Raw genomic sequence first — 22412 nt, 5'->3', positions numbered from 1 at the left:
CAAAGCTGGAGGACGTCCTAAAGGAACTTGGAATGGGTGTACGTTTTCCAGACCTAAAACATATTATTGTATCTGATACAGTCATCTAATAGTCCTTTGCATTTTGTTATTGAATGTGGATGAAGACCACGTGTAGTCCTCTTACTCATCAGGCTTGACACAGTGAGGAGAGATAGTTGGAGTCGGAGTCTGAGGCACCATGCAGTCTGACGACCTCTTCCTACGCAAGTTTTGCCGGCAGAGGCCACGACCCCCACTGACAACGGTCAACTTTGACTCTAAGCGGGAGGGTGGGGTAAGGGCGCGGGTGGTGGCAGGGGAGTGGCCCCCGAGGAGGGATGGAACAGATGGGGAGAGTCTCACTACTCCGAGCTGTGTGGGTCTGAACCTGAGGTCAGTGGGCCGAGGACACATCATGCAGAGAAGCAACAGTGACGTGACGCTGGGAGACCTGGACTCCTCTGGTAAGGCGGGAGGGAAGGCAACACGGGCGGTGGGGGAGAAGGCAGGTGCCGGGGCCCAGGAGGACTCAGGGGTGGTGCTGCACAGGGAGTATGGCAGCCTCTCCTCACTGGAGAGACAGATAGGTCTGTCAGGAACCCAGGAGCTGAGTGCAGAGGACCAAGGCGTTCTGAGCCCCAACGCCCTCCGCTTCAAAGACCCCTTTCTGCTGCTGGGCCTGCAGGGAACCCCCCCAGAGCCTGACGGCTTCTTCAGGGCTCTGTCCACCCCCGCAGGAGACACCCCAAAACCAGCCAAGCCCCCAAAGCCTGAGGGGCTGAGCAAGAAGGCCAAGCCCTCTCCTCCACAGATCCCCCAACCAGGTCCTTATGACAACCTGGGTGGAGGAGCCTGGGTCAGGAATGTTGCCCACTATGATGTCCAGAGCATTTTATTTGACCTCACAGAGGCGGCCAGCAACCGAGACAGCATCGGCCGCAAAAAGAACATCACCTCAGGGGCATCGGCTGCCTCGACGATGCGTCCCCTCACCCAGGCCACGCCCTCGCAGAGCGGGGGCGGTGTTGGGGGGGCTGTGGAGGACCCCTCCCTGGACGAAGGTGATGGCATCGACAACGAGCTGCTGCTCAGTTGCCCCCACTTCCGTAATGAGATGGGGGGTGAGGAGCGGGCGGGCCTGGGGCATACGCAGGGCAGAGGGGGTCTGTGGCTAAGCCTGAGGAACCCCAACGATGCTGTCTCAGTACTGGAGGAACCCAGAGAGAGCCACGTCCAACAGCAGGGCAAGAGCAACTACTTCATAGAACACGCAGACCTGGGAGCCCACTACTACCGCAAATACTTCTACATGAAAGGTGAGTGCTGTGTAGGTGTGTGTGAGAGAGGTTGTTTGCTTTTCTTGAATTAATAGTGTTAGTCAACAACAGTATTATAAGGAAACCTGTTATAGATGTGTAAAAACACTCTTTTCACTCAGATCATCAGAACTTCTTTGGCATGGATGACCGCCTTGGTCCAGTGGCCATCAGCTTCCGTAGAGAGGAGAAGGAGGGGTCTAGTGGAGCTCAGTATAACTACAGGATCATCTTCAGAACCACTGAGGTCAGTCTACACCGCAGACTCGTGGTCAAAAAGAGTAGACAGTATTGACAGACTTACAGGTCCTTTTATGAAAACATACTGGCATTCACTCATACACAAACCCAGACTGACACATTATGGCATTACGAAGTCACTCATCCATTTCAGTCACTCACACTCCTCCTGCCTTTCTCTTCCTCCCAGCTGAAGACTCTGCGAGGCTCCATCCTGGAGGAGTCCGTGCCCTCAGCGGCCCGCCACACCACCCCCCGAGGCCTGTCTCCCAAGAGGCTCCTGGAGTTCATCATCCCAGAGCTCAACCTCCACTGCCTGCGCCTGGCCTCCACCTCACCCAAGGTTCGAGACACCCTGCTCAAGCTGGACGAACAAGGGGTGAGTAGGTCCCACCCATGGTGCTGCTGTTTACACTGCCATACTGCCAGTGGCATAGAAATGGAATATATAGATAGATTATTAGAATGAATAGAAATGGGCCTCCCGAGTGGCTCAGCGGTCTAAGGCACTGCATCGCTAGATGCGTTACAACAGACCCGGGTTCATTTCCCGGGCTGTGCCACAACTGTCCATTGCCGGGAGTCACATAGGATGGCGCACAATTGGCCCAGTATCGTCCGGGTTAGGAGAGGGTTTGGCCGGTGAGGCTTTACTTGGCTCATCGCACTCTAGTGACTCTTATGCTGGGCTGGGTCCCTGCAGGCTGACTCCGGTTGCCAATTGAACAGTGTTTCCTCTGACACATTGGTGAGGCTGGCTTCCGGGTTAAGCTGGAGGGTGTAAGTCTGTAAGTCTGCTGGCATGTTTCGGAGGACGTGACTCCACCTTCGCCTCTCCCGTGCCAGATGGGGAGTTGCATCAATGAGATAAGATCAAAAAAAATTGGGAAAGGTGGATACCTAGTCAGTTGTACAACTGAATGCATTCAACTGAAATGTGTCTTCTGCATATAACCCAACCCCTCTGAAACAGAGTGGTGCAGGGGGTTGACTGCAGGTAGCCTAGTGGTTAGCGTGTTGGGCCAGTAACCGAAAGGTTGCTGGATCAAATCTGTTGTTCTGCCCCTGAGCAAAGGCAGTTAACCTGCTGTTCCCGGGGCGCCGAAGAGGTGGATGTGGATTAAGGCAGCCCCCCTCACCTCTCTGATTCAGAGGGGTTGGGTTGAATGCATTCAGTTGTACAACCTACTAGGTATTCCCTTCTTTCCTTTCCACATCCATGTCTTTGGCGCCCGGGGAACACTGGGTTAACTGCCTTGTTCAGGGGCAGAACGACAGATCCTTACCTTGTCAGCTCGGGGACTCGATCCAGCAACCTTTCGGTTACTGGCCCAATGCTCCAACCACTAGGCTATATATATATATATATATATATATATATAATAGAAATATATAAGGACATTGCAATTTCAATTCATGGTCTATTATTTGTCATTCAGAGATTCATCCTAAACATACTGGATGAAAGGTTCATGGTTAGTAACGTTAACTGTGCTGGGTTGACCACTCAGTGTTCTGTCACTCTGCATGGCCTGGCCCAAAAAAGGTCAGTTCCATCAGGATCAGTGGAGGCTGCTGAGGGGAGGACAGCTCATAATAATGGCTAGAATGGAGTCAACCAAATGGTTTCCATGTGTTTGATGCCATTGACTCCATTCCAGACATTATTATGAGCTGTCCTTCCCTCAGCAGCCTCCACTGCTCAGGATACTCTGTTAGATGTAAACCTCCTACAGTTTGATGAACAGGTAAGATTTAATGACAAATTCTCTCTCTCTCTCTCGCCCTCTCCCTCGCCCTCTCCCTCGCCCTCTCTCTCACCCTCTCTCTCGCCCTCGCCCTCTCCCTCGCCCTCTCTCTCGCCCTCTCGCTCTCCCCAGCTGAACTTCCAGAGGAAGGTGGGGGTGATGTACTGCCGTGCAGGCCAGAGCTCTGAGGAGGACATGTATAACAACGAGAGCTCGGGGCCGGCCTTCGAGGAGTTCCTGGATCTGCTGGGGGAGCGGGTGAATCTGAAAGGCTGGGAGAAGTACCGAGCTCAGTTGGACACCAAGAGTGAGCACTGCACATACAGATCTGCTCTCTTAATTTGATCACTGGTGTTGCAGGGAATTTTCCAGCGTAGCAGGATGCACACTTGTAGTGTATTCAAGGTTTAACAAGGCTTCTAACGTTTGTAATTTTGTAATTTCGAACTTATAAATGTTGGACTTGATTAGCCCTAGCAACAAAATTTACCAACCCCCAAAATATTTTTCCATTAATTATAATCCACATAATAATTCACATTTCCTGTTTCTGCAGGATTAATTTTCCTGCTGTGAGAAACTGGACAAATTAAGATAGTGTGATAATTACTGTACAAGTGTACTATCAAGACATTATCTATAGGCTGGATATAGCTCACCCTGTCTGGAGACACACACTATCTAGGGGGCATTATTTGCCAGGGAACGCATAAGATTAACACTGTCTAACACTGTGTAATCGTAGCAGTATTGGGGGAGGTCGTATAGTCTCTGTGTTTGTCCTCCATCTTAATACTGTCCATCACTGTGTAATCTCAGCACCCTAGAGTCAGACCACAGTGTACTGACAGTTTAGTCTGTGTTTAACTATCTGGAGACGGTCTCTCACTCTGTTAACTACTAGGCTGAGAGCGACGTGTGTAAACCTTTCTCTCTGTGTGTGTGTGTACAGCGGACTCCACAGGGACCCAGTCCCTCTACACACACTACCAGGACTATGAGGTGATGTTCCATGTGTCCACCATGCTGCCCTACACGGCCAACAACACACAACAGGTAACAATACACACTGCTTTACAGGACACCAAGGAAACCCAGTCAAATAAGGGACTCGCGAGTGGCGCAGTGGTCTAAGGCACTGCATCTCAGTGCTAGAGGTGTCACTACAGACCCTGGTTCGATTCCAGGCTGTCTCACAACCGGCCGTGATTGGGAGTCCCATAGGCCGGCGCACAAATGGCCCAGGGTCGTTAGGGTTTGGCCGGGGTAGACCGTCTAAATAAAAATGTGTTCTTAACTGACTTGCCTAGTTAAATAAATAAATAATCAGCTATAGCAATGATGGTGTGATAACATAGTATTTAGAAGGTACTTTTGAAATCTGAAGGCTCGCGCACATCACACCGACTGGATGTGGATCTAGCGTTCGTTTGCTAATCGTTCAGCGTGCTGTGTTTTAGGGACCACCCGCTGTAGACGTCTGACTGACGATGTTTTTCACGAGATTCTACAAATGACTTTCAGAGATACTAAGTACTCTTAGCCAGCAAATGCAATTGGTGTGTTTGAGCCTTAATGCGACCAGAAGCAGAGGTCCTGATCTTTTATTCAAGCACGGTCTTTTTATGTTGAAGAGAATAATCAACTTTCACAAGCAGCATTCCTGTAGTAAATCACAATTTAAAAAATAAACTTCTTGATTCTGTGTTTATGTCATGGTTATTCTTTGGTGGTAAAAGCTACACATTTCCCCATAGTAATATATTGAAATGAAGGCTTTCACGCTTGAGTAATGTCGCACAGCAAGCATGACAGACAAATTCTTTGTTCTTCTGCGTTTCTATGTCCAACACCCACTCTGCCTATAGCTACTGATATACTGCCTCTCTGTCTATTTGGCTGGCAGTCAGGCTGGGGAGCCTCTCACATGTCAGCTCTTCCGGTGGAGTGATTTGGAAACATGACACCATGCAAATAACTAACACCAAATAACTAACTGCTCATGATCATTAGTGGATCAAATAACCAAAACAAAACAGCTTCCCCACTCTCTTGACTACCTCGCTAACCCTATCTCTCTATCTCCCTCTCTATCTATCTACCTCTCTCTCTATCTCCCTCTCTATCTATCTACCTCTCTCTCTATCTCCCTCTCTATCTATCTACCTCTCTCTCTATCTCCCTCTCTATCTATCTACCTCTCTATCTCCCTCTCTATCTATCTACCTCTCTTTCTCTATCTACCTCTCTCTCTATCTCCCTCTATCTCCCTCTCTATCTATCTACCTCTCTCTCTCTCTCTCTCTCTCTATCTATCTACCTCTCTTTCTCTATCTACCTCTCTCTCTCTCTCTCTCTATCTCCCTCTCTATCTATCTACCTCTCTCTCTATCTCCCTCTCTATCTCTCTATCTACCTCTCTCTCTATCTCTCTCTCCCTTTCCTGCTACCCCATCTCTCTCTCTATATCTCCCTCTCTATCTATCTACCTCTCTCTCTCTATCTCCCTCTCTATCTATCTACCTCTCTCTCTCTCTCTCCCTCTCTATCTCTCTTCCTCTCTATCTCTCTCTCCCTTTCCTGCTACCCCATCTCTCTCTCTATCTCTTTCCCTCTCCCTGCTACCCCCCCTCTCTCTGTTTGGTAGTTGCTGAGAAAGAGGCACATTGGGAATGACATAGTGACCATAGTGTTCCAGGAGCCAGGGGCTCTGCCCTTCACTCCTAAGGCCATCCGCTCCCATTTCCAACATGTCTTCATCATCGTCCAGGTGGAACAGTCCTGCTCTGACCACACCTACTACAGGTGAGATGAGAGTCTTCTCTCCTGCTCTACCACTGTACCTGGCTGCTCCACAACTGCCCCAGTTGTTTTATTTTCTTTCAGCATTATCAATCAACAACATGTAACAACATGTTGGGAACCAAAACTACCACTGTTTAGCAAGACTATGATTATGAGGCTGGATTCATTTTTCTATGAGGTTTATACCCTAACACACCTCCTCTCCCCCCCCCCTCTCTCTCCTTCTCCCTCTGCTGTTGTTGTTGACTATCCTTTTCCACCTCCTCTCTCTCGCCCTCCCTCCATCTCAGGGTGGCGGTGACACGCTCCAAAGACATCCCGTTATTTGGGCCTCTGTTCCCTAAGGGTGCTCGATTCCCCCGTTCCCCTGCCTTCAGAGACTTCCTGCTGGCCAAGGCGGTGAACGCTGAGAACGCTGCCGAGAAGGCGGAGAAGTTCCGCTCCATGGCCACCCGGACACGACAGGAGTACCTGAAGGACCTGGCAGAGAACTACGTGACCACCACGCCAATCGACTCCTCCACTAAGTTCCCCCTGCTGTCCCTGGGGAGCAAACGCAAAGACAAACTGAAAGGGGCCAAGGGGGCAGAGCTGCACAGTGCTGGGGCATTAGTCTGGGCTGTGATGGCCACCAGTGGGAATGAGGGGGAGACAGGAGGACACAAGCTGCCCTGTCTACTGGGGGTCTCAGCTGAATCAGTGGTGCTGATCGAGAGATACACACGGAGGGTGGTGTTCAACTGCTGCTGCCGCGATGTGATTGGCTGGAAGGCGGTGATAGACAGCAGGGCCATAGGCGGGCCTTGCCTGGATATCTTCTATGAGAGGGGGGAGGCTGTGTCAATCAGTGTGATGGACAGCCAGGCGGAGGAGATACGGGAGATGGTGCAGAGACTGGAGGTGGGAAGTCTTTCAAACACCGCTGCTCATATACTATTAAGTTAGTGAATCATTGTTTCTGTTCTGATGATACATTACTGGATACTCACTGTGTCCTGTTTCTGTGTCCAGTTGGTGACGCGGGGGTGCGAGGCACGGGAGGTGACCCCCCTGCGTGACGGGGTCGGCCAGCCAGGCTTCCTGATGAGCGAGGAGGGCTTTGTGACGGATCTGCAGCGGTTCGGCTATGCGGAGAGCGGGGGTCTGCAGCTGGGGGCACGGGTGGTGCGTCTGTGTGGCCACGCCCTGGTGCACCTAGGACCAGAGGAAAGAACCAGACTGCTCCGCACCGCCCACAAGATCCACATCACCGTCATCCCTCCAGATGAGAACGGCAAGCCCCGCAGGTCAGAGAGGGGGGTGAAGGGGGGTCAGGGGTAGTGAAAGATGGATGGGGATAAATGACAGTGGGGAGGGGAGGGTAACATAGCGAGAATTAAGGGGAGAGAAGGCTGTGGGAGAGGCAGATATGGAGAGAAGGATGGGGGTCAGGGTTCAAGGAAGTTTGGTAGGTGAAGACTAATGTTGATAAGGAGTTAAAGGACAAGGGAGGGAGTGAGGGAGGGAGGGGAACAGATGAATTCAGGAGGTCAGAGACACACCATTCCAGGGTCACAGCTCACTCTGTTGTTTATGGTGTGTTGTAGTCAGTGTCCCACCAGCTGGTTAACCACCAATCAATGTCTCTAATGGCCTCTAATGATAGTGACCCAGGTAGTGGCAGTTAGCAAAGACCTCTACATTCTTCTAATGTCAGCCAGATGGACAGTGTTACTGCAGCCTGGTAAAGGAGGAACTTCTCAGACAGAGGAAAGGCAACACTATTAACAGGTTTTGCCATGTACATGTCAAACTGGCTGGTGGAGCTATCTACAGAGAGAGAACCCCTCATTGGTAGATATGGTTCTGACGTGTTTAAGAACAACCCCAAAAGTGTGGCCACTGTCAGAATGTTGTTACATCTTATAATAGGGAAGGACACCTCTTTCAAAGAGATGCCATGTTTTTTCATAGGTAAATATATGTTTTTATTGTTGTGCAAAATCCTCAGAGGTACTGCTCTAGAATACTGTACCATTCATGAATAAACGGAGTGTATTAAAAGGGATGTATACATTTCTGTAATATTTATTCAGTAATACCATGTTGTTAGTGAAACATTTCTTGCTCTCCTGCTGTCTCTAATGGCTCCAGGAGTTTCTCAGAGTTATACCAGAAAGCCATCCAGGATGCAGAGCGTAAGCCTGGGGAGGGCCAGTCTGGAGAGGCCTGGGTGCTGGACGAGAGGGAGGAAGAGATGGAGGAAGAGGAGCGGGAACAGGGAGAGGGGAAGGAGGCGGAGACGATGGAGGGACCAGCAGAGGGAGGAGAGGCTGAGGACAGGCTGTCAGAGACTGGACAGGGTGAGGAGGACCAGGGGGACCAGGGCTCCCTCCTCTCCCCACCCAGCCTGCCTCTGTTACGGGCCACCTCCCTACAGGACCACCCACTCAACCAGACCGTGGAGATCACCCCCTCCCAGCTAACACGCAGCTACTCCCTAGAGAGGCACCCGTCCTGCCGAGACATATGTGACAGGTATGTGACCTCCACCCTCAGCCCCATCATAAACCTCAGGTTATTTATTCCTCAGAGGATTCTCTGACATCCTTGTCATCACGAGTTCAAACATCATGGTTTTCACTAGGTATTATTGTGTGTGTTTATGGTTTCATCGAATGAACTCAAATTTGAGCCCAAATCTCAGCTATCCTGAAGAGGACTAGATGAACTAGTTGGCCCTCCAGATTGGATTGGAAAGTCATTAGTGTAAGCAGCGGATTTATAATCTGTATATGTCTCAATCTTTGTGTCTCTCTGTGACAGGCATGTGTATGACAACGTGGGTGTGAAGTTGAAACATCACATCTATGAGAACCCAGGGGAGCTGAGAGACGCCACGCCTGACCTCATCCTGGCTGTCAAACCCAAGATGCCCCTGGACGAGGAGCAGGCACAGAGACACACACAGGCATGGAGACAAATGACAATCTGGATAATAATCTGATGAAGATCCCCACCCCCTAGTCTGACTGTTTCTATCTCTCTCTCTTTCCCTCTAGTTTGTGGGGGCTGAGTTGGGTGAGGAGAGGCCATCAGCGAGTGACCTCTCCCTGTCCTCCACCCGGTTGTCATGTCTGAACAGAGCGGAGAGAAACTCCCGAGCCCTGAGCCTACACAACTCCATCACCAAGAGTGGGTGTTCCACCACAGCACTCACTCTGTCCTGCATAACATCCCAATTCCTCTCCAATCAATTCCTCTCCAATGTCCTTACACACCTCATTACCATCACCACATATCAACTACCCCTAGGTAGACGTCCTGGTTTTAGGTGAGGATGGTGATGTGTGTTGTGAATCCCATTTCCCATGTATTTCTCCTGTTTATTAACCAGCACTTTAACACAATAGTGTCTATTAGAGACTGCTCAGCGATGTTGATCACCCTCCTGGTGATGGCAAACAGACAGTTGTTCCACTGCCACAACAGCTTGAGAGTGAGAGCAGTAAAACAAAAGAAAGCTAACTGTAAAGAGAGAGAGGAGTAGCTATGATAAGAGAAGGTCTATGAAGGCCAGGCCGTCTGAAGGCCTCTGCAGACCCTGTGCCAGCTGATGAGGCCGTGCCGAATGGTGCTGAAATGGAACAATTACAACTGTTCAAAAATGCTCTCTGCTGTAATTGAGACTCAAATCCCTTTTTAGTCCCCAGACCCTTTCTCCACTAAACCCCTCTCCTCATGATCCTCCTTTAGCCCTCCCTTCCATCCCCTTTGTCCCTCTTCTTTCATCTAGGCTGCCCCCTATCCCCATAACCCAATATGCCCCCGCCCCTCTACCACCCCCTACCAGCTACACACCAAAGGAGGGCCAGATGGGGGGTGGGCTTTAGGCTGCCTCAAATCAAGGATCCCTTTTGGACCATCTGCTCTCTCTCTTTCTCTGCCGTGAGGCTATGAGACTCATCACAGTGTTTCTGTAAGAGCTCACACACTCATCTTCTCAGCAGATACTTCAGCTTTCTTGGAGGAGATGGTCTCTGTTTCCCTCCCCACACTCCAGAAGGCCGTCACACACAGAGATTGAAAGAACCCACTTCTCGCTCTCACACTGCAGCTAGTCGGGCAGCGCCAACGAGGCAGCAAAGCATTGTGGTAGCACCCCCTGGTGGTGGCTCTTTGTCCTTGTTGAACCACAGAAGGCATTTACCTGCTCATAAATCCCACAATTCTGTTGTGTTGTCATGCTGTATTGTCATGTTCTGCTGCTCACCTTGTTGATATGCCTTTGTTATGAAAGCCCATTGAAACTCTGTTTCTCTCTTCCAGTCCTGTCGGAGACCACAGATTCCTCAGAGGAGGAGTGGCAGTCTATAGCTGATCTAGCCACAGCATGCCGCAGCATCCTAGAAGCCTTGTCACGTGAAGGTAAGAAGACATCTATCTGCATGGGATGACAACAGATTATGTTATTTTACTAAATGCATCTACAGCTGTCATATTTGATACATTTACCACAGGAAATTGTCAAATTAGCACTGTTGAAAACAAAATACTTTATTTTCTATCGAGTGTATATGGCTGGCTGTGTATGACTGGCTCTGTGTGGTTGGGCTCAGTGACTAACATGGGTAAGTGATGTGTCATATTTCACAACGTAAAGCAGGAGATGGGACCCAAGGAGCAGACTCCCTGACAGATGGCAAGCTAAAGGACATGAAGGACAGGTGGGTTTGGGTCTCTAGCTATACACGGCTGGTAGCCTAGTGGTTAAAGCGTTGGGCCAGTAACCGAAAGGTTGCTGGATTGAATCCCCGAGCTGACAAGGTAAAACTCTTGTCTTTCTACCCCTGAACAAGGCAGTTAACCCACTGTTCACCGGTGGGCTGTCAATGAAAATAAGAATTTGTTCTTAACTGATTTGCCTAGTTAAATAAAGGTTCAATATCAAATGAAAAATAAATACATGCACACACTGAGATTGGACTGTAGACCTCTATGCATGTCTCTCTGTGTATGTGAACTCCAAATGGTGTCTGACTCATTGTCCTTTGTGTGGATCTTCCTGTGGGAGGTTGTAAATCAGAGATGGACTTTTGAACAGTGTGCATATTTCAGCCTCTCTGTTGCTCATCATGATACTTGCTCTTTGGCATATTGCCTGTCCTTAGATCTCCCCTCATCATCTCTCACACTCTCTTTCTTTAACTCTCCAACTCTCTCTCTCCTGCTGTTATGTATTCTCCTTCTTTCTCTCTGATTAATAATCATTTGGCGGTTGCTTATATTTGTCCTATTTCATACGTGTTAATTGGACATGTACTTTTGTGCATATCCCAACTCCCCCTGAGACCCCCCCAGAGAGTGGGGTCACAGCCAGTACCTCAGCCTCCTCTCTGTTTGACTCCGTGTGATGGCATGCTCCTCTTTTACCCCATTCCCCCCTTTATTGTGTCTCCCATTCTGACTCAAAGTCTCTCTAGCTCACATACATCTATTTTACTCACTGTCTTTTCACACAAACACAAAACAGAGAGGATACAGGCAGCGCCGGCCCCAGGCATAAGCGACATAAGCTGTCTCCTAGGGTGCCCGACCACCTGTCAAAAAAATCTATATATATACACTACCGTTCAAAAGTAACTTTCTACTGAAACTCGTCGGTCTATTCTTGTTCTGAGAAATGAAGGCTATTCCATGCGAGAAATTGCCAAGAAACTGAAGATCTCATACAACGCTGTGTACTACTCCCTTCACAGAACAGCGCAAACTGGCTCTAACCAGAATAGAAAGAGGAGTGGGAGAAAGTTCTTTGTTTCTGGACATTTTGAGCCTGTAATCGAACCCACAAATGCTGATGCACCAGATACTCAACTAGTCTAAAGAAGGCCAGTTTTATTGCTTCTTTAATTAGCACAACAGTTTTCAGCTGTGCTAACATAATTGCAAAAGACGGCCTCCCTGGTGGCACAGTGGTCGAAGGCACTGCGTCGCTAGCTGTGCCACCAGAGATTCTGGGTTTGAGTCCAGGCTCTGTCGCAGCCACCCGGGAGGCCCATGGGGCGGCGCACAATTGGCCCAGCGTCGTCTGGGTTAGGGAGGGTTTGGCCGGCAGGGATGTCCTTGTCTCATCGCGCACTAGCGACTCCTGTGGCGTGCCGGGCGCAGTGCATGCTGACCAGGTCGCCAGGTGTACGGAGTTTCCTTCGTCACATTGGTGCGGCTGGCTTCCTGGTTGGATGGGCATTGTGTCAAGAAGCAGTGCGGCTTGGTTGGGTTGTGTTTCGGAGGACGCGTGGCTCTCGACCTTTGCCTCTCCCGAGTCCGTACGGGAGTTGCAGCGAGGAGACAAGACTAACTACCAATTGGGGTGAAAAAATAAAAAACATAATTGCAGAAGTTTTTTTTAATGATCAATTAGCCTTTTAAAATCATAAACTTGGATCAGCCAACACAACGTGCCATTGGAAAACAGGAGTGATGGCTGCTGATAATGGGCCTCTGTGCGCCTATGTAGATATTCCATTAAAAATCTGTCATTTCCAGCTACAATAGTCATTTACAACATTAACAGTGTCTACACTGTATTTCTGATCAATTCGATGTTATTTTAATGGACAAAAAAATTGCTTTTCTTTCAAAAACAAGGACATTTCTAAGTGACCCCAAACTTCTCGAACGGTAGTGTGTATTTTTTTGGAACTCAATCTGTTGAGAGTTAGTTGAATACATCAAGTGCATTTTCGAAATTTGGTTGACCCTCAGAAGTTTTTCTCTTGTCATGTCAGTTACTAACAGTTACTCAATCAGCTAACAATTTTTTTGATTGGTCATTTAGTCTAGCCGGGGCCTCCCGAGTGGCGCAGTGGTTTAAGGCATTGCATCGCAGTGCTAGAGGCATCACTACGGACCTGGGTTCGATCCCAGGCTGTGTCGCAGGCGTCCGCGACCAGGAGACCCGTGAGGCGGCGCACAATTGGACCAGCATTGTCTGGGTTAGGGGAGGGTTTGGCCAGCCGGGATGTCCTTGTCCGGGGATGTCCAGGCCCGGGCGCATACACACTGACTTTGGTCGACACATTGGGGTGGCTGGCTTCCGGGTTAAGCGAGCAGTATGTCAAGAAGCGGGGTTGTGTTTCGGAGGACGCGTGGCTCTTGACCTTTGCCTCTCGAGTCCGTACGGGAATTGCAGTGATGGGACAAGACTGTAACTACCAATTGGATACCATGAAAAAGGGGTAAACAAAGAGAGAAAAAAGTACAAAATAAAAAATAGCCAGCTATCTAAACTTGTGGTTGAATTATCGACAGGGCCACTAAAATGTTTTGCCTGCAAGGTGGTGTGGCCCCCCAACAAAAGGCTAGGGCTGACCCTGGATACAGGAAACATACAGACAGCACCAAACTATGTGCATTATACTTAGTGTGTGTCTCTGTCCCGTTTCACCAGTGACTCACCGGGCCACCTGGAGGAGAAGGTGTCCCAGCTGGAGGACATGCTGAAGAGGCTGCAGGACGACTTGCAAAAGGTACTCCCCATTCAGATGGCCAACCACAGCCCCTCCCCAGACCCCCCCACAGCATCCTGCCCACACAGTGACCCCACGACCCCCATCCCGTCCACTTACCCCCCACCCTCCCTTCTCCTCACCCAACCCCTGATTCCTAATGCAGACAGACAGACAGACAGACAGACAGACAGACAGACAGACAGACAGACAGACAGACAGACAGACAGACAGACAGACAGACAGAGACAGATGGACGGAATGTAGAAGTAGGGTGGGCCAAGCAAAAGAAACCTGTCTTGTCATTGGGCAGGGTGAACAGAGGAGGTGAGAAGATTGGCTGGAGGGACTTTGGGCAACCATGCTCACTCTCTCAACACTAAGTGGCCAATGGCAGTAGAGGCAAGTACAGCATGAGATTTTTCCTCTGTTGTTGCGTTGAGAACAAAATAACAATTGGAAATGGAACTACTAAAAAACAGACCTGAGTTAATTAACCCAATAACCCAAAACAACCTGTGGGGTCCTTCATGGATGTGAACGATGTAAGCAAAGTTCCTCCTCGCAACCCTGAAGGTCTGACAGGCTGTCAGTCATCCCTGTGTGCAGCCTCAGGACCTCAGCACCATTTCTCCATTCACAGGCTCTTCTCTGGGAAACATGGGGACTTGGGGATGGATGACCTTTGAAGCCTTCAGAACTACTGAATGACTAGCTGCTCTTGTAGTGTTGGTTACACAATGTAGAGCATCTGGAGAGGAAAGGAAGACTGAAGCAAATAGGAGAAAGGGTGAGAAAGAGTGAAAGAAGCAGAGAAAAATTAAGAGGGGTTGGAAGCCTCCCAAGCATCCTTAAACACATTTGGGTGAGACATGATTCCTTTGTTACAGTAACGAAGGTGTTTAATCTCTGAGGTCAACTGAAACCCTATGGTATGCAGTGTGCTATATCTCCAACGTAGTCCTTTTCACCACTCAAATATCAAAGAGACGCCACACTGCCTGTGTTTAAAACTGCTATCCAACTAAGTGAATGGCATTCTAAGGATTTTAGTGCAAATGCTATTCGCTCAACTTCTTGAAACATGTGAGACATGAAGCACACATACGAATCAAACTCTGCAGATATTATGGTCACAATCCTGTGGCTATAACACCAACATAAACAAAGTCTTACCCTCTGTTTTCGTGACTCCCTACTCTTCCTCTGAACACTCACCATTAACACAGTGTTATCATCAATCTAGACAACACACAGACATTAACAGTCAGGGACAATGAACAAGGAAGGAAGATGACCTAACAGGGACATGCCACATCAGATGATCCATTTTCTCTGTTGTTTACCTTCTGCCCTGGTAGAGTGAGTGAGCATGGTTGGTTATGGGCTGTCCTAGTCCCATAGTATGTCCTGCAGAAACAAGTAGGAATTAGCTGAGACTGTGGGAATTGTGTTACCTCAGAGTAGCTGGTTAGGTTCCATTCAGAAGTGTGATGTGAAACATGGACTACTTTTGGTTAGTCTTTGGTTTCTGTCTGACTGCCAAGGTGGGAGGGTTGACGGGACTGGAGATAGTGTAGTATGGCCCAATGAACACCCACCTGATGTGGTGATGATCATTGGTTACTTTGCTTTCTGGTGGACTCTCATCTTTACATTTATTCATTTTCTAATTCTGAAGCTGAGTACTTGTTATTTCAGGTGTATTGACTTGCTCCAGGGCACAGTTGCATTATGGTCCACTAGAGGGTTGAACCAGCAAAGCCATACAGTGCTGCTGCTACCAAAGATAATTCCTATTGACCCAGATTGATGATAACTGGTCTCATCTATCATGAATTGTTATTGTCAACTATCCGTAACCTGTCTCCTCCTCATCCCACGACTCACTGACATCACATCACACCAGACAGACAGATGGACAGAGACGGACAGACAGACAGACAGACGAGACAGATTGACAGGGGTCAGTCTGGATAGAACCCCCTCTCTGTGTAGATAGTAAAACATATCAACACCATTACATAAGGCAAAGGTGTGGGGAGGCAATATAATTAAGCAATAAGGTACGAGGGGGTGTGGTAAATGGCCAATATACCACAGCATAAGGATGTTCTTATGCATGACGCAGTGCCTGGATACACCCCTTGGCAGTGGTATATTGGCCATAAACCACAGATCCCTGAGGTGCCTTATTGCTATTATAAACGGTTTACCAACGTAATTAGAGCAGTAAAAATAAATGTTTTGTCATACCCGTGTCAGTTAAAGGTTTAGTGTTAAAACAATAATGCTGTTGGTTACACTGGTTGTGCTGGTAGTGGCCCCTGTCTGTTTGTCTACCCTAAGCCTCCGATTTCCTGTCTCTGTCACAACTCTTGATACAGTTTGTGAAATAGCAAACAGGAAGCATTTACTATGGCAAATCACCACTCTAAAAATTGCAATAGCTGATTTCAAACTGAATTCCAAGTAGTGAGAGATTAGGATGACCCCTGATGTTTGGTTGATGAGGAATGCAAGACATTTTGGAGCTTGGGTTTTATGGAAATCTCACTTGTATAACAATCAGCTACATTGGAAATAAAATGTTATGCCAATTCCTCTGCTCTCGTTTAATGAGAGATTGATTTATTAATTGGTTGTTTGTTCTGGAACAAGTGGTTGCCATAGTAAATCTGTCTAAACATTTCCTCCATACTCCACTTCTCCCTATGGAGTGCTTTTATAGAAGGAAATTGGTTTGTATTTGCGTGTGTGAGTGTGTGCGTGTATCTGGTGTGTGTGTGTGTATACTTCTCTAGTACCCTGTCTTGCTTGCACTGCTACCACAAGGCATGTATGTGTATGTTTGTGAACCTGTCTGTCTGCGCGTGCCTGCTGTCCAGCCCAGTCCAAGCCAGCCCTCACCCACCTCCACCCACACCCAGACCCCTCTCACCCCTCCATCCATCCCAGCCATGGTGGTCTGACAGACGGGTGTTGTTGTGTGCCACTCCCTGGCAGGAGAAGGAGGACAAGGCGGTGCTGCAGGCCGAGGTGCAGAGCCTCAGGCAGAATAACCAGCGGCTGCAGGAGGAATCCCAGAGCACCGTGGCCCGCCTCATCAAAGTCACCGAGCTGCTGTGCAATGTCAACAAGCCCTGCTAGTTCTGTCACAGTACACAATATGTGTACACAGACACACAAACACACACAAACAAACGCACACAAACAAACACACACACAAACAAACACAGACAATCAAGATCATAAACACATTCCGGACACACCACATTCAATATTGTATACAAACACCCATGCACAATACATCAACATACTCTATTACTGTTGCTCACTGTATATTAATACAGACACACACACACACACATGCATAATACTCTGCATTCTGTAGAATGATATTTGAACTCTGGACCAGCCCATGAGTGTCAAACCAACTGAAAAACAACCCTGAGTCATTTCTCACCATCTGATGGTCTTCTCAATAGCTTGACCAAGTTGAGCGGCACATCCAGGGTTGCTCTTTACCCAATAGTGTGTTTCTTTGTACCGTGAGTGTGCGCGTGCGTGCATCACCATGGTTATTTTATCTTGCTTCACATACTTGACAAGTTGGGCAGAATAGCAATTGCGTAAAGCTACCCAATTGATTTAGATGAAGAGACACATGTGCAGCATGTTTGATGGCTGTTTATTTCAATTGACCCAAAGTGTGTGTACAGTATGTAAACAGTAGTCTCTCTCCTCTCTGCTCAACCCTCTCCATGATATGCAACGTCTCGGACTGAGAACAAACAGCTCAGCTGTGCGCCATTAGAGGGGATGGCCTTGGAGCTACATAGGGAAAATGACATGCATGCAGGCAGCCTGCTTGAAAAGACGGACTGATGCATACAGACCCTGCCTCTCTCTGCCAACCTGCTCACAGAATAGTTAGTTCATTGTGTAGAGACACTATTCTCTCCCCTCCCTACCGCCTCAGCTTCATTTGAAGGGTTATGGACCTGAGTCGGCAAGTAACAGAGTATTTCACATCTGCTTTCAGGGAATGAGATGCAATTTAGTTATAAGGGAATTGACTCACCGAATGCACTCAGAGAGCTGGTGGTGTTCCGTGCAAGTACTTGAGATGGATATGGATAATACCTTGGATGAGGATGAAACAATGGAACTTTATCCCTTAAAGAATGGCTGTAGAAGCTACACTGTAGAAAGTACACCTCCTGCTGGACTGAGCCATGCATTGCCACACGGCAGCTCTCCTTTCAAAGAAAAAAAACATTGTAGAGATTTAATGTAAACTGAACAGGATTCCTTTAGTGAACACAGCCATCTGTGTTCAATTATATTTTGTGTTTGTTTGTTTGCTGGCTACAATGATAATTCGGTGTATTTGAAATTTATCCGGAAAGGTTCTAGAGTGGTTGACTGTGGGTGAGGCATTCCCTCATTTCATCTTTCTGTGTGTGTAACTACTGTATGTGTTTCTGCGTTGTTTTTGCACTTTTAGCATAACCTATATGGGCATGGGCCAGGGCACTATTTAACCTCCTGCCCAGGTTGATGCCTTGCTTGAAAAATGAAAGTGGATTTGATCTCACCCCACCTCATCTTCAGGTCCACTGCTGATGACGCCAATAACAATATGAGATCAGAGGAGGACGGGATTATTCCTCCTCCAAGACTATTCTGCCAAAAGACGCCAGGGCAGATCTCCTACACCCCACTCAGACCACTGGACCCAGCTGTGACACGCCCAAAATAACTAGACTTCAAATTTGGAAGGGATGCCAAACAATCGTCAATCACACTGTCTCAATGCTACTTTTTAAAGACCTACCCTTTTACTTCCTCTTGTGATTTTATTTTAGAGTCACTGTGATTGCCCGGTACCAGCAGATTACCATATATTCTAATGAAATAAAACATCTAAACTTTATCTATATGTGAAGATGACATGTACAGCTGAAGTGTTCAATGTTACTTAGCGCATTCGGTTGTGTATGCTGTCCATTGCAGGATGGTTTAATATGCAGACCTGTGTAAATGTGGCCGAACAGGCTGTTTGATCCATGCTGTTTGAAATGGTGATGCCTTGTTGGAAATGATTAGTAGAGTTGAGAAGTGGAAGAATATCTGATGTTTTACTGTGTTCTTCTGTATAGTTCTGTAGATTCTAGGAGGTTGTTGAAGCATGATACTGCACCAGGCAACTTCCTAGCTCCCTCTCTGTGTGTGTGTGTGTGTGTGTGTGTGTGTGTGTGTGTGTGTGTGTGTGTGTGTGTGTGTGTGTGTGTGTGTGTGTGTGTGTGTGTGTATGTATGTATGTATGTATGTATGTATGTATGTATGTATAAAAATGTAATAACTTATTAATCTTGCAAATGTGGAATTCCTTGTTGGATGTTTTAATACAAGGGGGGGGAGGGAGGAAGCAATTACATGTGCTAAAAAGTTAAACTGGTATGGTGGGGGTTGGTTTTAAGGAATCATCTTTTTTTGGTAGAAATTCAAACATAAGAAGACAGCAGGAAATATATTTCTGCAATGTTCTAGTATTTCTTGGGGAAATAATATTGGTTATCATTATCATATTACTATTGAGCTATTCATTCAGAGCTCCTACGTTCACATTCAATAAGGTCTCTAAAGCCACTAGGTACATGTTAAAGAGTGACTCAGACTGTCCACAGAGGACCGGACAGACAACATGGTCAGACTGGTTCATGTGAAGGCTTCTCTCTCAGACATTCTGCCTACCTGAAAGTGTAATGAACGGTAACTCAGCTTGGTGTCTTCATTTCAGTTCTTTATGGTAGCAGACAGTGACAGGTTGTCATGTACCCTCCAGAACAGACAGGTGTGTCTGCCACATGACAGACGCAGATGTACGTTTGGTTGGTATGGGGTCTCTCCAGGGTCCGCTCTGCAACCCTAAATAAATCTAAAAGAAGACCTACAGTAAGATGGGTTTAGGGACCCCAGGAAATTGTCAAATGGGTTATATGAAGACGATATGAAGTTTGTGTTTTGTTAGGTTAATGGGAATTATTCTGTATAGCACTGGTTAAAGACCAGTATCTCCAACCCTATCAAAATATAATCATTTGATGCAGAAAAACGCAACTTTCCACAATCATTTGGACAAGTATAAACCATCCTCCAAATCACACTCTTGAGTGCACTTTGAAGACCCATTTATGCATCACAGAACATATGTCTGACACCTAACACAGAACGTATGTCTGACACCTAACACAGAACGTATGTCTGACACCTAACACAGAACGTATGTCTGACACCTAACAACACATTACAGATAGTAACAATTCAATAGGCTCTTACCTGCTGTAGGCTACTTCAGCTGGCAAATGATCTCCAACCAGCCAATAGGAAACCTGTGAGAAAGATCCCTGGTAGAGACATGTGGCTGTTCCCTCCTCCCCTCCATGCTGTAAGAGCACAGATAAATGAACAGTGTTTTCCTGTTATCCTCTTATTGGTTTGCCTTTTATATCATGGCACCATCCTTACAGGAAACCATGGCATCAGTATATGCCCTACTTACCACACAGAGCTGGAATGTCAAGATAGAATACAGGACATGATTACCAGTAGAACTACACATGAAGTCATATCCTGGTGTAGGTTTACGGCAGGCCTGGGCCACACATCAGGTCAGAACGGTAGCACACATTATGCACTCAGCTCAGCCAGTTAAAGAGCTGACGTTACCATAACCAGGCAGTGGCACACTGAGGGAATGTATTGTAAAACACAAAAACATGTTTTCAGTATGATGCCACCTCTAAACCTGTTCTTTCCCTCACAGGAAGTCTACTGACAAAATGTTGTTCATGTACTGTGAACTGGAGGACATGGCAATAAAGAATCCTTTAGAAGTGATTGGTGTGTCCATGTTGTGATTCTCAATGTTTCTTTCTTTCTGAGACCTGACAAAGGGTGACGTTGGGAAGCTGATGTCACTTTGTTCAATATATCATTGGGGATTGTTCTTTTGATGCTATTCAGTGTAATAAAAAGCTACATATTGATAACAATGTAACAACAAGATTACAAGTCCTGATTTGAGGACATCATTAGTTTTACTCAGTCTGGTTAATGAAATCTTAATTAATTTTAGGTTAATGAAATCTTACAATCTTACACTCCTACTGCAGTGATCCGATAACTAGACCCTTCAGAACCTACATTACATTTGCTGTAATCAGCATCATTCATGTAACTGATACAATCACAAGTATATATCGTACTCTGAGGCCCTTTCTATGGGTGACTGTACAGACTAGATATGAAGTTTCTTTCCAAAATGCTATATCAACCAATTTTTCAAATTTGTGTTTTTTTTTCATCAGAAATGATTGCTTATGGGGGGGACCTTCAAGTGTGTATAAAATATTATTGTTCTCTGATTTTTTATTCATAGATTTGAGATGGTTATGAAAATGTTTTTTTTTTTTTAAACGCTATATACCCAGTGTTTAGCTGGAATGGAATGTTCGTATCTTGTATTTGACTGTGATTTGTGGTTGTCTCATGTAGCTATCTTAATATGAATGTACAGTAAGTAAGTCACTCTAAATGACTCCCTACTGTAGTGTCTCTGGATAAGAGCCTCTGCTAAATGACTCCCTACTGTAGTGTCTTTGGACAAGCAACTGCTAAATGACTCCCTACTGTAGTGTCTCTGGATAAGAGCCTCTGCTAAATGACTCCCTACTGTAGTGTCTCTGGATAAGAGACTCTGCTAAATGACTCCCAACTGTACGGTCTCTGGATAAGAAACTGCTAAATGACTCCCTGCTATAGTTTCTCTGGATAAGAGCCTCTGCTAAATGACTCCCTACTGTAGTGTCTCTGGATAAGAGACTGGATAAATGACTCCCAACTGTAGTGTCTCTGGGTAAGAGACTGCTAAATGACTCCCTACTGTAGTGTCTCTGGATAAGAGCCTCTGCTAAATTACTCCCTTCTGTTGTGTCTGGATAAGAGCCTCTGCTAAATGACTCCCTACTGTAGTGTCTCTGGATAAGAGCCTCTGCTAAATGACTCCCTACTGTAGTGTCTCTGGATAAGAGACTCTGCTAAATGACTCCCAACTGTAGTGTCTCTGGATAAGAGACTGCTAAATGACTCCCTACTGTAGTGTCTCTGGGTAAGAGCCTCTGCTAAATGACTCCCTACTGCAGTGTCTCTGGATAAGAGACTCTGCTAAATGACTCCCAACTGTACTGTCTCTGGATAAGAAACTGCTAAATGACTCCCTGCTGTAGTGTCTCTGGATAAGAGCCTAATAAATGACTCCCAACTGTAGTGTCTTTGGGTAAGAAACTGCTAAATGACTCCCTTCTATAGTTTCTCTGGATAAGAGCCTCTGCTAAATGACTCCCTACTGTAGTGTCTCTGGGTAAGAGACTGCTAAATGACTCCCTACTGTACTGTCTCTGGATAAGACTCTGCTAAATGACTCCCAACTGTAGTGTCTCTGGATAAGAGACTCTGCTAAATGACTCCCAACTGTACTGTCTCTGGATAAGAAACTGCTAAATGACTCCCTGCTGTAGTGTCTCTGGATAAGAGCCTAATAAATGACTCCCAACTGTAGTGTCTTTGGGTAAGAAACTGCTAAATGACTCCCTTCTATAGTTTCTCTGGATAAGAGCCTCTGCTAAATGACTCCCTACTGTACTGTCTCTGGATAAGACTCTGCTAAATGACTCCCAACTGTACTGTCTCTGGATAAGAGACTGCTAAATGACTCCCAACTGTACTGTCTCTGGATAAGAACCTGCTAA

General features: G+C 47.0%; 1 protein-coding gene across 4 annotated transcripts; it reads left to right on the top strand.

Annotated features, from left to right (window-relative positions):
• The first annotated feature begins 193 nt into the window (after positions 1-193).
• LOC112231302 (signal-induced proliferation-associated 1-like protein 2) lies at positions 194-20502 on the top strand. Of its 4 annotated transcripts, none has more exons than XM_042311040.1 (15): positions 194-1316; positions 1439-1563; positions 1747-1935; positions 3437-3611; positions 4257-4360; positions 5952-6109; positions 6400-7009; positions 7121-7395; positions 8243-8626; positions 8915-9059; positions 9151-9283; positions 10418-10516; positions 10752-10815; positions 13539-13617; positions 18214-20502. In XM_042311040.1, exons 1-15 carry the CDS (start codon positions 200-202, stop codon positions 18223-18225), a joined length of 3669 nt encoding a protein of 1222 aa, XP_042166974.1. In that variant the 5' UTR covers positions 194-199; the 3' UTR covers positions 18226-20502. The 4 variants fall into 4 exon arrangements, with proteins under 4 accessions (XP_042166974.1, XP_042166972.1, XP_042166971.1 ...); XM_042311038.1 differs by having other exon boundaries at positions 16603-20502; XM_042311037.1 differs by having other exon boundaries at positions 16555-20502.
• Positions 20503-22412: the final 1910 nt, after the last annotated feature.

Source organism: Oncorhynchus tshawytscha, linkage group LG33 (assembly GCF_018296145.1).
Source record: "Oncorhynchus tshawytscha isolate Ot180627B linkage group LG33, Otsh_v2.0, whole genome shotgun sequence".
NCBI classification, from domain to species: Eukaryota; Metazoa; Chordata; class Actinopteri; order Salmoniformes; family Salmonidae; genus Oncorhynchus; species Oncorhynchus tshawytscha.
The sequence above is the reverse complement of the archived record's forward strand: the minus strand, read 5'-3'. Positions and strand labels throughout refer to the sequence as shown.

Bases quoted from the DNA above. Each gene is read 5' to 3' on its own strand.
- LOC112231302 (XM_042311037.1), top strand. From the start codon at position 200: ATGCAGTCTGACGACCTCTTCCTACGCAAGTTTTGCCGGCAGAGGCCA. The intron at 6,110-6,399 runs GTGAGATGAGAG...CCTCCATCTCAG, and splicing joins TCTGACCACACCTACTACAG to GGTGGCGGTGACACGCTCCA. The intron at 13,618-16,554 runs GTACTCCCCATT...CATCCATCCCAG, and splicing joins TGCAGGACGACTTGCAAAAG to CCATGGTGGTCTGACAGACG.